Source organism: Marmota flaviventris, chromosome 15 (genome assembly GCF_047511675.1).
Source record: "Marmota flaviventris isolate mMarFla1 chromosome 15, mMarFla1.hap1, whole genome shotgun sequence".
NCBI lineage: Eukaryota > Metazoa > Chordata > Mammalia > Rodentia > Sciuridae > Marmota > Marmota flaviventris.
The window spans coordinates 53,000,497-53,017,141 of NC_092512.1; the positions used below are offsets into that span (position 1 = coordinate 53,000,497).

A 16,645-nucleotide genomic window follows, 5' to 3' on the forward strand; every position below is an offset into this window, starting at 1 on the left:
AAAGACTAAAGTGTAGAGACCACTGGAGAGTCAAAATCATGCTTTATAGGGTTGTATATTAGGACACACATTATTTTCTTCAAATTAGAATCATTTATTATTGAGAGAGAATGTTAGTACATCTTTTTAAAAAATATTTTTTAGTTATATGTGGGCACAATATCTTTGTTTATTTTTATGTGGTGCTAAGGATTGAACTCAGTGCCTCACATATGCAAGCCAAGTGCTCTGTCTCTGAGCCACAACCCCAGCCCAATGTTAGTACATCTTTATGGGGTACATTGTGGTAATTCAGTATTTATATACAGTGTGTAATAATCAAACCAGGGTAATTAGCATTTCCCTCTCTCCAAATATTAATCATTTTTATGTGTTGGGGATTTCCTATTTTTCTGGTCATTTGGAATATATCAGATTATTTTAACCTATGGTTACCCACCTGTGCTAAAGAAGAACCAGAAGTAATTCTGTTTTGGTGACCTTGGGCTTCTTTCTGTGCCTCCTCCCTCCTGCCCTTCCTAGGCTATAGTGACCACTATTATTTCATTCTTCTTTAAGGTTGATATTAGTTTCCACAAATGAGTGATAATGTGCAGTACTTGTCTCTGTCTGGCTTATTAACAGAATGGCCACCAGTTCTGTACATATTGTTCCAAATGACAGGATATATATAGATAGATATAGATATTTAGTTGTAGGTGGACACAATACCTATTTTTTTTAATGTGGTGCTGAGGATCGAACCCAGCACCTCACATGTGCAGGCGAGTGCTTTACCATTGAGCCACAACCCCAGCAGGATTTCACTTTTTTAATGGATGAATAATGCTCCATTGTGTATATATACCAGATGTTCTTTATTTACCCATCCACTGAAGGGCCTCTGGGTTGATTCCTTTTTTTTTTTTTTTTTAAACCAGGGGTGCTTTACCACTAGACCACATTCCCAGTACTTTTTATATTTTGAGACAGGGTTTAAGTTGCTTAGGGCCTAGGTGAATTGCACAGGATTGCCTGGAACTTTTGATCCTCCCACCTTAGCCCCCCAAGTCACTGGAATTACAGGCATGTGCTACCACACCGGCTCTGTTCTATATTTTAGTAGAAAGAGCAGTGAACACTGCTGCAGGAAATTTGGGACTGCAAGTACCTTTTTGCCATAGTGAGGTCATCTCCTGGTAGGTAGTAGAATTACTAGATCATAACTGTAGTTGTTAGTTTAAGGGGGGACTCTTCCATAATGGCTGAGTTCCCACCAGTGGTGTATGAGAGTTCCCCTTTCTCTGCATTCTCTCTAGCATTTGTTGTCTTTTTGATGACTCACCACCAGGGTGAGATAACTCGTTGTGGTTTTGATTTGCATTTCCCCTCAATTAGTGAGATTGAGCATTTTTTTTCATGTATTTAGTGCCTATTCATATGTCATTTTTTGAGAAGTGTCTGTTTAGTTCTTTAGGCCAGTTTTTCATTGGATTGATTGTGTGTTTGGTTCAGAGTTCCTTATGTACTCTGGATATCAATCACTGGATGAATAGTTTGTAAATGTTTTCTCCCGTTCTGTAGGTTGTCTCTTAGTTCTGTTGAATATTTACTTTGCTGTACAGAAGCTTCTTAGTTTGATATAATCATTTGTCTAGTTTAATTTGTTGCCTGTGCCTCTGAGGCCACACAGTATTTCCATCAATTATGTGGCAGGATGGGAGAGTAGAAAGAGCAGGTGCCTAATATCCTTCAGAAGGGGGTTCCAAGACCAGCTGGTATTCCAGTTCCCCATTTAATGACTGTGTGGCCTTGACAATGTATTTAACTTCTGTAAAGGGGAAATGATAGTGATGCTTTTATCATAGGGCCATTGTGAGGATTAAATTAGAAGGCAGTGAGGATATAGCTCAGTGGTAGAATGTGCTTATCATGTGCAAGACCCTGGATTCAATCACCAGAACCACACACCCCCAAAAATTATAACATATGGGAGGTGCTTAGCTTAGTTTGTACTTAGACCGTATACCAAGCTCTTGATAAGTTACTATTATTGCTACTTTTTCCTGTGGTGCAGTCCACCTCTCTGTTCAAAGCTTAAATTTGTCTCCAAGATGCAAATATGATCATTTATTTTGCTGTGAGGATTAGGAGAGATAATAATCAATAGCCTGTCTTTCACATTTGCATGAGCTTAATAAATATTAATTACCTACTGCAGTCACTCCCTTGGTTTCCCTACCCTTATCCCCTAGTAAAATAAGAAGATAAAACATGATGTTCTTGCTATTTAAAAAAATATCAAGAAAACTCAGGTCGTACAAAGCCTTCCACAGAACTAAGCCATATACCACATGTGAAGTGGGTCCTCTGTGTCTTGTGCTGTGTTGCACCCTGTAGAAACCTAAGCCTTTGGAAGGGGGAGGGTGCATGCCCTGAACTCCAAATTAAGAGAGAATAAAGACTATTGGTCTCACAGTTGGTCCATATTCCTCAAACTGTGCTCATGATATTTTCAAAAACCTTTCTCTCATGTCTCCCTCAAACCTGCCATTGCACCAGTTTTCCCATCTCTTTAAGTGGCACCCCACTGTCCCCACACCCCCAGCCACTCAGGCAAGAACCCAGGATCCATCTTTGCCTCCTCTTGGTTCATCTAAAGATTTGTCTGCTTTCTTTGTTCCACATTCATCCATCTGCAAATTCTAGTTCTGCCTCTAAGCGACAATCCCCTTCCATTCATCCCCTTCCCACCTCCACCGCTGTCACATCGACCCTAAACCACTCATATGTTTGCCTCCAAAAGGCTCTTAGATAGTCTATAGGTCTCCTTTCCAGAAAGTTTCATATCCATTTCCTCAAGAGCCAAAGCGATTCTTTCAAAGCATTATTCAGATATCTCACAATTCTCCAATGGATTCCCATTACACTTAGAATGACAAACATTCAATCCCATTATCAAACCTGTCCATCGTCCATCCTTCTACCCTCGCCTCCCTCAGAGCACCTTCTGGGAACCTGTGCACTTGAAAATCTTTGTCATTGCACTGTCCTCTGGTGTGCCCTGCAGATAAAGGGTGACTGCCTCAGAGACCTTCTTTTACCATCCTAATGTATATTCTCTCCTTAAATTATACTTTAGCCTGAAGAAAATAAAATATGGTAATAGGCACTTATCCCTAAAATGTATTGTCTGTCTGCCCATGAGAATGTAAACACCACAAGAGCAGAGCTGTTTTGCTCACTGTTGTATCTACAGAATCTAGAACAGTGTCTGGTATATGGAAATTACAGCCAGCCCTCTGTATCTGCAGGTTCTACATATGCAGATTAAACTTTTTTTTTCAATTACATCTATACTGAACTTGTACAGACCTTTTCTTGTTATTCCCTATACAGTACAGTTATAACAGTTACTTAGGTAACATTTACATTGTAATTAGGTACAATAAGTAATATAGAGGTGATTTGAAGTATATGGGACCATGTACCTGGGTTACATGCAAATAGTAATGCCATTTTGTCCAAGAGACTTGAACATCTACAGGTTTTAGTATCCACAGGGATGCTGAAACCAATCTCACTTCAGAGGAATCACTGTATTTACTAATGCTGAACAAAGAGCATCTGATAATGTCATATCACTGCATGCAAAAGAGCTGTGGCAACTTTGCAAAATCTAGGATTGTGTTTATTACCTCACAATTCACAGTAGCCAATGTAACCAGCCTGGGTATTCATCAATGGGAGAATGGATAAAGAAAATGTGATATATATACACAATGGAGTTTTATTTCACTATAAAGAAAAATGAAATTATGGCATTTGCAGGAAAATGGATGGAACTAGAGACCTTCATGTTTAGTGAAATAAGTCAAACTCAGAAAGTTAAGGGTTATATTTTTCTCTCATATGTGCAAGCTGAAGAGGAAAAAAAAAATTGGGGCATATCTCATGAAAATCAAAGAGAGATAAATAGAAGGAAAGGGTCCAAGGGTAGGGGGGAGAAGGGGTAGTGCTGGGGAGTGATATTGGCCGAATTATATTGTTATATTGTGTGCATGTACAAATATGTAACAACACATCTCATCAATATGTACAGCTATAATGCACCAAAAAAAATCTAGAATCTTCCTTGGCTTATGGAAGTAGTGACACTGGCATGTCAACTAAATTTTTTTTTCAGTTCTCTACCAGTTCTGATATTCTTAAGATTCTATGAGTTCTACGGGAATCTTTAAATTGTATTGTCCTGATAATTTAAAACAACTCACGTGAGTGTATTCTGGACCATCTTCAGTGGCCATTAACTTCTGGAACATTTGTTCCCTGTTTTGCATCCTGAAAACCAAGTGCATTAAGAGAGGGGAGGGGGCACATTTCTTCTCATGGAAAGACCTACAGATCTATATACATGAAATGTATTTTTTTTCTAATTCTGTATGTTGCTCATCTCTGCCGGCTTTCAAGACCAGACCAGTGGTAAAGAATAATTCAGACTCATGGCAACAGTCATTAAATTTTAGGTCTTATTTACCTGTATAAATTTTCTATTAATGTCTGGAAAAACATTGATATGCATTCCTTCACATTGAAAGAAGAAGGTACTAGTACCTGTACTAGAGAGTATCAGCTGTCTGTGTGCACTATGGGGATGCTCCCTTGACTGCTAATCGGTGATGGTGTTTCTATGACCATGTTGTCTTCTGGGTGATTTTTTTTTTAAGTTGCTAAATGTTTCCTCTTCTGAAAATGGCAATACTGCTTACTTACTTGAAACTTCATTTTCTTTTGTTGTAAAATTAGATTTTTGTAGCACTTGAGAATCCCATGAGCTGAGAAGATGTTTAGTATTATGAGAACAGGTCACATAAAGGGGTTTTATGGATAATCCAAGAGGAACCAAGGGCAGCTGGGGCCCTCTCATTATGACTAAGCAGCAGAAGTACCAGGGTTGCACACCCTGGCTCTACCATCACAAGTTCTATGACCTTGGGCAAGTTAAGTAACTTCCCTGTTCCTTATCCATAAAATGGGGCCAATCATATATGTATGGAATGAGGTTGTTGTGAAAATGAAAGCTGTTGGCAGCGAGGCTGGCACATGGTGGGTACTCAGTGCTACGTGGATCACACATGTTCTTAATTGGCTCAGGCTCTTGCCGTTGTTTCTGCTTGGTCCCCAGTTCTGCTGCAGAGATGTCTTATACAAAAAAAAAAAAAAAAAATCCATTTATTTAGTGGCTGAATGATCTAATTGATACCTAGGTCCACACTGTGTTGTCACCATCTAGCTGTGTGATCTTTCAGCTGCTCTAGATATTTTTCATACTCTAAAATAGGAATCATGAAACTTACCCTACTTGACAAGAGTTCATGAGACCTAAATGAAATGGGAATAGATTTTAAGGTTTTAAAATATTATCCAAATGATAGGCAACTTGGAATGCATAAACACGAAGTCATGATTTTTAAAATCATACTGGTGGGCTTTTTTCTGTTTGGGGATGCATTTAACTTCCACCATGAGCATCCCCCATCCATTTTAACTTGTGGTCTCTGTAGAAAACATTTCATCTCCATGCCTAATGGTCAAGGCCCATTGCTCCCATGGCAAAGGCTAAATAAATGCATGGGATGGAGACCCTGCCCTGTCAATTTGGTTTTCCGTGTATTTATCAGGTGTCACCAACACATCATCATGCGGTGAGCACAGGAGAGCAGAGACAACATGCCCACACGGTCCTGTCCTCCCCACCCAGAGGGACAGTCAGCCTAAGGTAAGAGAGCTTAAAATTCTCACCACCTCAAGGGAATTACCTGAAAAACAAATATAGCAGAGAACCCAGAAATGTGATCTTACGTAAAGTTTCTCCAAAATCCACCCTTTCTTTTATTCTCATGGCTTTTCTTATCCATTAACTATTAATGGAGATTTGTTGCTGGGTTGAGGGGGCGGTGGCTTGGAATAAGTTTTCTTGCAGAATTGGATGTTAAGTTTGGTCGTTCTGGTTAAGGGCTCAGTTGTGGCATTAATCCTGGTGTGAAATGAACAAGGTATAGTTTTTTTAATCCAGATCAAGGATCTCCTTAACCGGGATCAGAGAAATAAGGGAAAACTAGGAAGTACAGATTTGAAACCTGAAAGAGCAGTGTTGCTCTCTACTGGTATTTCTTGTGTCTACTCAATTTTATGAAGATGGCCACATATAAGAGAAGCTCAAGGTTATAGTAGCTAATTGTAACAGCCAAGTATAGTGGCCATGAAAACATCCAGTATATATTAAAGTCTGAACCCAGACAGAGCCCCTTGGATGTTTCCTTACTTTTTTTTTCCTCGTAATTTCGAACTCTCCTTAGAATGCCCACTGAAAAAAATCTCTCTTGTCTGACTCACAGGAAGCCCAGGGGAGAGGGCAAAAAGTGCCGGAAGGTGTATGGCATGGAGAACCGGGACATGTGGTGCACCGCCTGCCGATGGAAGAAGGCCTGCCAGAGGTTCATCGACTGAGTAGCAGAGGGCGGCCCCAAGCTGCTCCTGCCTCCCATTTTGCTGCAGGTGTTAGGAAGAGCCTTTCCTTCTGAACAAAACCTCAAGACCCAGGGAAAGCCCTTCTACGAGCCTTTGTGGAGTTACAGCAAAAAAAAAAAAAATCAAAAATATCACCACCTGTGCTGCTCTTACTGAGAACCCAGCCTAGAGTGGCTAGAACATTTCCCCCCTGTCAAAAGAAAAGTCAACTTTGCCATGTATTTAGGTCTTAAAACTATGGACTTCTGTAACAACTGAACCAACCAAGCCCATTATACCTAGAAAGGAGGCATATTTTGATAAGCTTTCTGAATTATGGCATTTCCGAGAATTTTTTTGACCCTTAGGGGGGGAAAAAAATCACATTAGCATTTGTACAAAGAACAATACCCACTTTGTGAATAGACTTTTCCCCTCTTTTTCATTGACTTCTTGAAGCAGTACACATCATGATGTGTTGCAAGAAAGAGCAGCACTCTGGGTATCTTTTCTATGTCTGTTTTGTTTGTTTTTAAGAATGGCCCCAGATGGCATAAGCTCCAAAAGCAATTGGCAATGGAGTCACCAGCCGCCTGCAGTCCCAAGTTGAGTTCAGGAAATGTAGCTGCCACTGTTGGAAACCATCGAGGAATCTTCTTTGGATCTGAAAGAAGCTCTTCCCCCAAGAGGCGGCACAGCTAATTCTCCACCTGCCACAACTCAGACAAGAACTGGCATCCGTAGCCATCTGGGTAAGCCTTGATGCTTCTTTCAGGGATGTGATACAGACTGCAGCTCAGATCTGTGTGTTACTGCTTGTCCATCAAGACTGTAGCCAGGTTAATGGGTCATTGGTCCATCCCTCAAAACTCCACCACTGACTGATTCCCGAAAAAGCAGGGAACTCGACTCTCCCAGCATGTTTGCATTGGACAGCAGGGCACAGCTGACATGTCCCCATCTGTTCAGAAAGTCACCTTCCAGTCTGCGTGCACTTTTATAGGTTTCATGCTTTAGTGTGTCTGGGAGATGGGTTCAAGAACAATATAAATATTATATGGATAAATGGAAGGTCTGAACTTTTATTTTTCTTATAAAAATATTGGGCTATTCATTAATTTGCTCAGAAGGGAACATAGAGAACACCAAAAGGAGAATGCATGCTGGTATAGGACTTTCTCAAGTTAGTAGGGCCAGGGCTTGCACTGTGTTCCATTTGTTGGGATTTCTAACCAGTTGTACTTGTTGTTTGTTTTGGTGTTAGTAGTATGGGTAGCAGCTGCCAAGCCCTTTAAATTAGCTCATCCTCAATTATCTGCCCTACCTTCAACTGCCCTGCTAAAGAGATATTTCTCCTATACCTATGCAAAGAAGAGCACCTTATAGGATGCACTGTATAGGGATGGGGACATAGGATCAGCCATAGGAATGTTAAATGAAATTGCACAGAGGAAAGCTTAATATATGTTTAAAGACTGTACATATGCTTTTTTAAAGAATAGAAAGAAGTCATCTAGTAATTACAGATACCCTTTTCTATTGTAAGCAAGGGATATATAAGGAGGTTCTACAGTGCAACATCCATAATTTGTGCATTCATATATTATGGTAAATTTATTTTTTAAACTCTCATATGACTTTTTAAAAATTATTCCTTGGAAAAGATCCTGGTCTTTTCCTTCATTTATTTTTTTAAAAAAACACATTTCAAGAGAAAAGAAAAAGAACATCTAATTTTACATCAAGATTACTAATCAATCAATATAGCCACACCAGCTGTACTGTATGTTTTGGAACTTACAAGGTCAGCCAGGAACAGGTGTATTTTTAAATGCAAAAATGTATTGGGTTTCCTCTTCCCTAGCATGTCCTTTCTTCTCCTGGTATCTTATCACTTTGCCTATAGCACCACTGTTGTGAGATGCTGCTCTGGCCTGGTCCAAAAGGCCGTAAGCAATGAGTATATCACCCAGTGTCCTGGAGGAGGCAAGGCTGGCCAATTATTTGAGCAGGTTCACCATGAACTTAAATGAAAGGGTGCAATTGTGGCCCAGAAGTTTTTCTCTTCAGCAAATCTCCCTGTCACTTGATTCTTGGATTAAGTCACAAAAGATTAAAGTGATTTGTGTTAAATTCATTCCCTTCCAAGAATTTAGAACACAAGGAGGGAGAGATCTTTGCTGTGGAGTAGTCTTGGAAGAAGGCCCTGTAGCTGTTACTCTAAAAGATACAACCCATGAGTACTTCTGAGCTCAGGCCTAGCTATGCCAGGCTCAATCAGTGCATAGGTGTAAACAGAACCCTTCTTCTGAAGCCTTCTTCACACACATTCTGCATCTCCTGCCCAAGTGGAGGCGCCTTTCTACTGACCAGTCCAGAGCTCTGTGTACTTTCCTTTCTGGCTTCCAGATGCGGACGGACCCTCAGTACCTTCCTGCTCACAGACACCTATTCCCTGCACCAAGACATGTAATAACTAGGAGACCACCAAGCTACACCTGGCTGGCCTTGAAGAAGACATTATACTTTTTACAAGCTCTGAATTGCAATATGCAGCTGCTGATTGTACAAGTTAAATTTTTTAAAATAGTTATTTTGTTATTTTTGAAACCAAATGAAGTGCCAAATTAAGCCAGACTTTCATTTCATGCCATCTCTGTGGAACCAAGTTCTTTTATGTCTGCATTTGGCAGGAAGAAGGGTAAGAAGAGCAGTCCCAGGGTAAGCTGGCGAGCCTTGTCCATTCCAGGGAACTCAGAGGCCTGTCCAGGCAAAAGGAGTGGCAATACAATGGATTCTGGTCCAGTGAAAAGTTCTGATTTTTTTTCCCCTTCTTTGATGCCCCTTCTTTTTTAAAAAGTTCTCTCATTTCTCTACAAAGAAGGCATTTGATATTCACCAACAGGGCACATACCAGTTAGCTGCAAAGCAAAAAGTGTGTATCGGGCAATAGCCTCAAGACTTAGTTCTTCCCAGAGTAATGGACACTCAACTTGTGGGGGGCAGTGATGCAACTTGAAGAAAACACCCAGATAGCAAGTGTGTCAGGGAGGAAGATTCAAGAGGCCTGCGGACATCTGGCCCCTGTTCATCTTGGGGCTAATCAGCCAATAGTGACTGTCTCTGAGCATCTCCACCTCAATTGCTGGAAAGTTTCCTCCCTTTTGGTTGGCAAAAGCCAGTTTCGGGAAAAGAGTGGTGGGTTTCCAACCAGGAATGTGCATGCTCAGCTGAAAAATGCCTGTCAGCAGCTCCAAGTACAAACAAGGTACCCTTCAGCGGACAATTCCCTGCCCAGTCATAACCATGTTGCAGATGGAGATTTTTCAGTAGAGAATGATGCCTATTACAGTTCTTCAATTTTCCAAAAAACGTTTCAAAGATGGTCACATGTATGCTGCAAAAAATTTCTGAAACTGATATGTCCTCCATTAAATGTCAAGAGCATTTGAGTTGAAGTCCTCTGTCTCTGATGTCACACTGCCCACACTTTTGCAAGCAGCTATGGGTTCTGAGTTAGCCAACACTGCTGAATTCCATTTTTCCCTTCCTCAGATTCCATTGGAAAATGACATGCAGCATTCATTCACTTGAGAAGGTTTAGGGAAAAGTGGCAAAAATTGTATATAATGAGAATACCTTTAGAATTGTAGCAGAATACTGTAAATAATATTCATTTCCTCAGGGAAACAAAGGCTATGTGAAAATAGGAGAATTCTGAGACTAGGAAGAATTTTACAGTCTTTTCTAGTTGGAATAGTTTTTTTTTTTTCTTTTCATGTGAACATGATATCATTTCAAGACAAATTTATGTGACCTGGACAATACCAACTTTTGTAGATGTGGGGAAAATGCCCCATGAAGAAGCTTTGTCTTTGTAGCTGGCCTGCAATTGAAGGCTGACATTTGAACCACAGGCGTGGTGCCTGGTGGGTATTCATAGACTCAGTGAGGCTTTTTGAATGTAATTGTGAATACAGAGCCTTGCCATTTCTTTTTATAATCACCCAGTTTGGTGACTGTTAATTAGCGATCAGCAGAATTCTATAGGTAATAGAAAGCCGTTAAAGATGTGCATTTTGCTTTACTAGCATGTTAAGGAGCAAACTGCCATGGACTTTATGGACAAGGTGCTGCTTTTTCTCACAACCCTGTAGGATTTCTACCAACCACATCAGCTGTAGCATTGGCCTGTGTGAACACAGGGAAGAATTTGTGCATACTAATGAGTGGAAACAGCAGGATTCATGAATATGAATGAGAACGTGGATCATTTTAGAGAATGTGCTGGGCACATGGGTCAACTGGAAATTTCATTTCTCTAAGCAAGGAACCCTACCAGCAGCACATAGACTCACCCTGTTCCTCCTACCTGTGGGGATCACTCCACCTAGGAACTGTTTCATTCTGTCTTTTAAATTGTAACTAGCCAAGCCTGAAGTCAGTAAATGAGAGTAGCACTTTTAGATATCAATACAATCTCTGAGTAATGTACACCAATAGAGCAAGAAAGCATCAAATGTATTTAAGACCAACTTCTTATGACTGACTTTGAAAAAGCCCATATCCAATGATATTCATGCTTTAAAAGGTGTGTCTCTCATAGGACCAGGAACGAATATGGGAATTGTACTTCCAGTCCTATTGTGTAAATAGTTCCTTTTTTTTGGAGACAATCTCATGTTTTATAACTTTTGTTGTGTGGGTCTGAAAATCACATGGTAATGTGTTGTGGCAAGATGTAATCTTCAATAATAATTATAACTTAATTTTCCAAATGAAACAAAACACTTCTTTAGACGTCTACAATTCTAAGACACGACACTTTTATAATAAGCATTAGTACTGAACTCTTCAAGTTAATAGAACTGGAAATATTTTACAAGATGCAGTGTTTTTGTAATCACAAAAGAACATGAACATTTTGTGGGAAATGACCTTGGTTTTATACATTGTAGCTTATTTTTTAAAATACGGTATTTTACCAGACAGGAAGTGTTCATATTATATACAATTCCTGTTCGCTGAACAAAGGGCTATGCCTCTTTTAAGCAAGTGTTTTGATGCATATCTTTTCAATTAACCCTCTGTAGCAAGGGTAGAAATGCAGATCAGATGGAATGGTTATTAACAAGAGAATCAAGATCACAACACCTACATCTTTATCATTGCCAGAATGTTTTCAAAGCATTAAGGAAAAAAGACACTTGAAGAATCATCACACACATTTTAAATCTTGAAAGAAAGTTGGCAGATATGCTTATAGGCCACAGGAGAGAGATTCTTATAAATTCTTTAGTGTAAAATGATGGACTCTGTCATGAGACACATTTTCCACTCAACCTACCAGAACCACAAACCTGCATTTACTTAACAAATATCATTTGGAGGAAATTTCTAAAATCATAGTATGTACATCCAAAGACAGAATTCTTAGGAGATGAGTAGTGTTTAAAGTAATGCTGTCCTCAGCACTAACTTTAATTTCCTTATCAGAATAAGTGCTTGATTTTTCACTGTGAAGAACTCACAGGCGCGCACATACACACAAAGTTACTGTTCCCATGAGTCAGGAAACAAGGAAGGGAGCTGTGGAGAGTTTATTAACTGCACAAACAACTGTGAGTTTTGCCAAAACCATCTCATAATACTGTACACTTTTTTCAAGCCCACTCACTGTTAAAATGAGAAAGCATCTTTTCTAAGATTTTAGTAATCCAGAAGCTAGCCTAATTAGCCAAGTATGCAGATAAGAAAAATTGAGATCAAACGGCCCCATGCTGGTTGGGCAGCCCCTATGAAGTGGTCATTCAAAGCTTGGTTTCAAACAGACTGGACTCTGCAGACATGAGGACTAAAATGCATGGAGTTAGGGAAGTTCACACACAGCCAAGGCTTCCAGTCTTTGAGATGGGGCAACCTAGAAAACTCCCATCAGCATTCCCTCAGTATATCTCCACTGTTAACTCGGGCCTCAAGTGTTTATTGCTGTATAGTTTAGAACCAATGAGTCTCATTTCAATGGAAGCTTCCTAATGGTATATAATAGGGGTTGCCAGTTGCCAGGCAAGATCTGTGTAAACGATCAGGGCAGACAAAAGAGGGACGCTGTGGAATGGCATCAGTCATGTTGAACTGGAAAGCACACACCCACTTAGGAAGACCCACACTCAGCTCTAGACAATCAGACAGAATTCAGGCCCTCCTTGATCCTCTCACCTGGAAATGTGATACTCCCTGACATTCAAGCTTTGACAACCAATGCAGATTGTCAGCCAACACTGTGCAGACCAAAGACAATCTGTGGGCAGATGTAGCCCCAGGCTGCCAGTTTCAACTGTTGGAGAAAGTAGATTTCACATTCCATGGCTATCAGGTCAAGTTCTTCTGTCAGCCCCACAAACTCACATGTTGGCACTATATCTGGGCAATTAAAATCAAAAGGGGGCAAGAAGTCATTTGTCCCCAGAAATTATCCTCATGGGAGGCTTAAAATAGAAATGTCATATCCTTAGACTAGCCTTGCCTCTGATCAAAAGGTACTGAGTTACTCCCCAGCTCTGGTGAGAGCTGCCTGTGGCGCACCCAGGCCATGCCCCAAAGCATTGAATAACTGTAATCCTGATTCTTACTGTTTTTTATTACCGTGACCACTGTGACGAGGGGCTGGCAAAGAGCAGCCTGTGCCTTCAGAGAAGGCAGCCAGGAGCCCCCTGAAGTTTTAAGGTAGCACACGTTGCGTCCTTATGCCAAAGCCCTCTGCCACCTCTCCACACTCCTTCCCAAACCATCTTGCCTCATTCCAGTATAAAATTACTGTTATTTTTCACCTTTGATAGGGCAAAGTCCTTGCTTCAGAACTGGTAGGCACTTAGGTATTTCAAAGTATCTCCTCACCTTAACAGAGGGTTTCTACATAGAGAACCACAGCTGCTTTGAGGATAAAATCAAAATGAGAATAATGGGGAAAAAATAATGAGAACAGATTAGAAGTTGCTAACTTTCAAAGGGACTGAGTTACTTTAAACTGTGTCTTAGGTTGGAGTCCTGATGATATTGGGATAATTGTAAATGGCGAAGGATGTCCTTTAGATACATTATTTCACTTGATCTTCATAAGAAGGGCAGTGTAGAATGAGCCTATGGAGAACCACCATCACTCACCTCCAAAACCAGCCCAGAGTCATCTTGGGCCTGTGAGTCAGCCTCACTGATGCCTGCAGAGAGGGAGGAAAGGGCTTTTTTTCTTCCTATATCAACTTAAATCGATGCCAGAGACTATAAAACCAGCTTATAATTTGTAATAATCAAATCAAAAGTAACTGCAAACTCAAAAGTTGGGAATGCCCATGCACAAAGCCCCAGATTCAATCCCTAGCACCACATACACACATATACACATACACACACACGTTGGGAATGTCTAGTGATGTTGTTAAGTCCTGTTTAAATCTGAATCAACTTAAACACCATTGGCAATACCTGAGATTTCCTTCACTGTGAATGATTCAAATGCTGTCCAATACATAAATGAACTTCATCATCTTCCATTATTTTACCACGTTTAATACCTTGAATGTAAAATCACAGGAGTTCTGTCATAGAGTTAGAATAAGCCTCAGAAAGCCTTTTGGCCTGTCACCCACTTCGTTAACAGGTTTTTTGATGAATGGCACTTTTATTATGTCTCTGAAGTAATACAGTGCCAGAAAAGGAAAGGGTTTAGCCCTTTTCACCTCTTATGGGAAAGAAGCCCTTTGGGTAGTGGTTAGCACCAATACCACAACAGTGACCTGACCTAAAAAGACACAAGTGTTAGGAAACAAGAAGAAAGCTCTGTTTCCAAAAGCAGATCACTACAGATTTTGAAAGGTTGTGATCTGGGGCAGATTATGATCAAATCATAATCCTTGTTTTTTTTTTAAAAAAAAAATATTCATGTTGGGCACCATCCACATAATTATTAACTATATCAACTTACAAAGGGAAGGTCCCCTTTATTTATATTATGAAAATGCTAAAAATTAATTCTGGAGTCAGTTAGTGACATTTTCCTACTAGGATCAATTGCCCACATTTTTAATTCAGAAAATTATCTGAAGTAGAAAGTGGCAACTCCTAAAAAAGGCAAGAGTGCTGTCAAAGAAGAAAATCTTCTTTGAGGGGGCAAAAAATAGCAGAGATGCTCATCTACATCCCTGTCTAAAGAGGGAAACCAGCACTCTGAAGAATTGAGCTTTTTCAAAGAGAGGAAAGAGCAGTTCCCATTTCTGGTTACCAGTCTTGCTTTCCGCCCTCTTGGCAGCACCTGCAGATTTGCTAGTGGTTGCTTCTTCTCCCTTCTTCCTAGCCAGAGGCCAAACTGCTGTTTTGTTCCAAAGCTGTGGATGGGCTATTCTTGATCCTTTGCTCCTGATTGTTTTCCCTTAAGTTTAGGTCCAAGAGGATACATACATATTGCTGGGACTGGTATGATAGGCTCAGTCGATGCGGCTGCCCCCTTCCTGCAGGGGACAGATTTCCATGCAGGTGACTATGAGGAGAGAGGCTCAGTCAGCATACAACCTACCACACTGTCACAAGAGCTCTGTTCAAACCCACGGATAGAGAATAACAAGGTACGCACCTAATCCTTTCCCTGTGCCTCAAAGCCCCATCCTACTCCTCCACTGGTCACCTGTCCCACCAGTCCCTTCCCCATGCACAGCTAATTGAGCAGAACAAAGAACATGCACTGGGATCCATGTTAGGAGAAGCACCCAAGGGCAGAGCAAGAGGGCTTCACGTTTAGTTACACCTTGACCCCTGCCCACAACTACAGAGCACAAAAGCGGAATTGGCCTTTATTATGTAAAAAGGAAGTAGCTCCTGCACAATATAACTGTTTAAATTTTATATTTATAGAAAGAAAAAACAACTCCAGTCCACTTACATTGTTAAGCACTTGTCCTGCACAGCCTGCTTCCCATGTTTTGGGCACAGATAACTGACACAGGGAAAAGGTGGCACTCTGGGGGCCTGGGGCTGCTGGAGTCAAATCTGAATTCCCCTCAGGGAGCTACAGTAGCGCTTAATGTTAAACTACCCCCCTGCAAAGAGTGAGTGAGCCATGCGTAACTTTGCAGATTATAGACCCTTATTTTACTTTTTAAACCTTTTTTTCCTATACTCTGCTTATTGGAAATAAATGGTTATGATTTGACCAACCCCTGTGATGACAGCAAAGTTGCTCCTTCCAATAGAATCCCAAGAGTTTTGGGAAACTCCTCAATCACTGGTAGAAAGCTTTAGAATAGACTTAGATTTGTAAGAAAGAACTCAGTACCGCCCCCCATTCACAAGTTCCATGGCTTCAATAACTGAAAATGCCCTGAGTGTAAAATAACTCAGGAATGTGGATCATGTCTATAAAAATATATATATGTATATGTATATATATATATGCCATTATTCCATATTTTCCTATGATGCACCCTGAAATTCCTATTTTTATAACTAATGGTTGGACAATGGTCAGCCATTTAAACAAATGCTCTCTGGACTAACCAGACCCTAATATAGTTTCCAAAGTGTTTCATATATCAAAATCCTATATGCTTAGAAGAACAACTCAGGATAAGAAAAAATTGCTAGGTCCCAAAGGGTTCATGACTATCATCAAATGTAACTTCCAAGTGGCCTACACTCATTTCTTTCAAGGGAGGGGCTAGGGAGAGAGAACAACAGTAATCACAAAACCTCTGTTGCCCTTACTCCATAGAAAAGTTTAAGAGAACTCTGCTTTTAAAAATTAAGCCATCTTTCAAATTGTTTTCTCCACCAAATCTAAAATACTAAAATAAAATTATTAAATATTTTAAAAGGGGTAGTTAGTGGAAATGCTATCCATAGAAAGCATTGATTTTCAGTGCCTGCTAAGCAAAAAATATATATGTGTGTGTGTGTGTGTGTGTGTATGTGTATACACACACACACACACACACACACACATATGAAAAACAAGAAGCATTCCTACCTATGGGACACTGGTGTCAAATGACAGGTGTGAACATATACAGGCACAAGTTCAAAAGCTGTGTGGCAATGCTATCCAGTGTTCAGAGATCTTTTGAAATACAATCTTGCCACCATTCTGGGGTAAGTACTTGCTTACAAA

The 16,645-nt window shown here is 40.3% G+C and overlaps 1 protein-coding gene across 1 annotated transcript in view; it reads left to right on the plus strand.

Annotated features, from left to right (window-relative positions):
• Window positions 1-16,429, plus strand: part of Znf704 (zinc finger protein 704) — a 196,785-nt gene extending 180,356 nt beyond the window's left edge. Inside the window, exons 8-9 of the mRNA XM_027952803.2 lie at window positions 5,661-5,758; window positions 6,378-16,429. Of these exons, the coding sequence (XP_027808604.2) occupies window positions 5,661-5,758; window positions 6,378-6,489 (210 nt within the window). The 3' untranslated portion in view covers window positions 6,490-16,429. The remainder of the gene's footprint in view (window positions 1-5,660; window positions 5,759-6,377) is intronic.
• The last annotated feature ends 216 nt before the right edge of the window (window positions 16,430-16,645 follow it).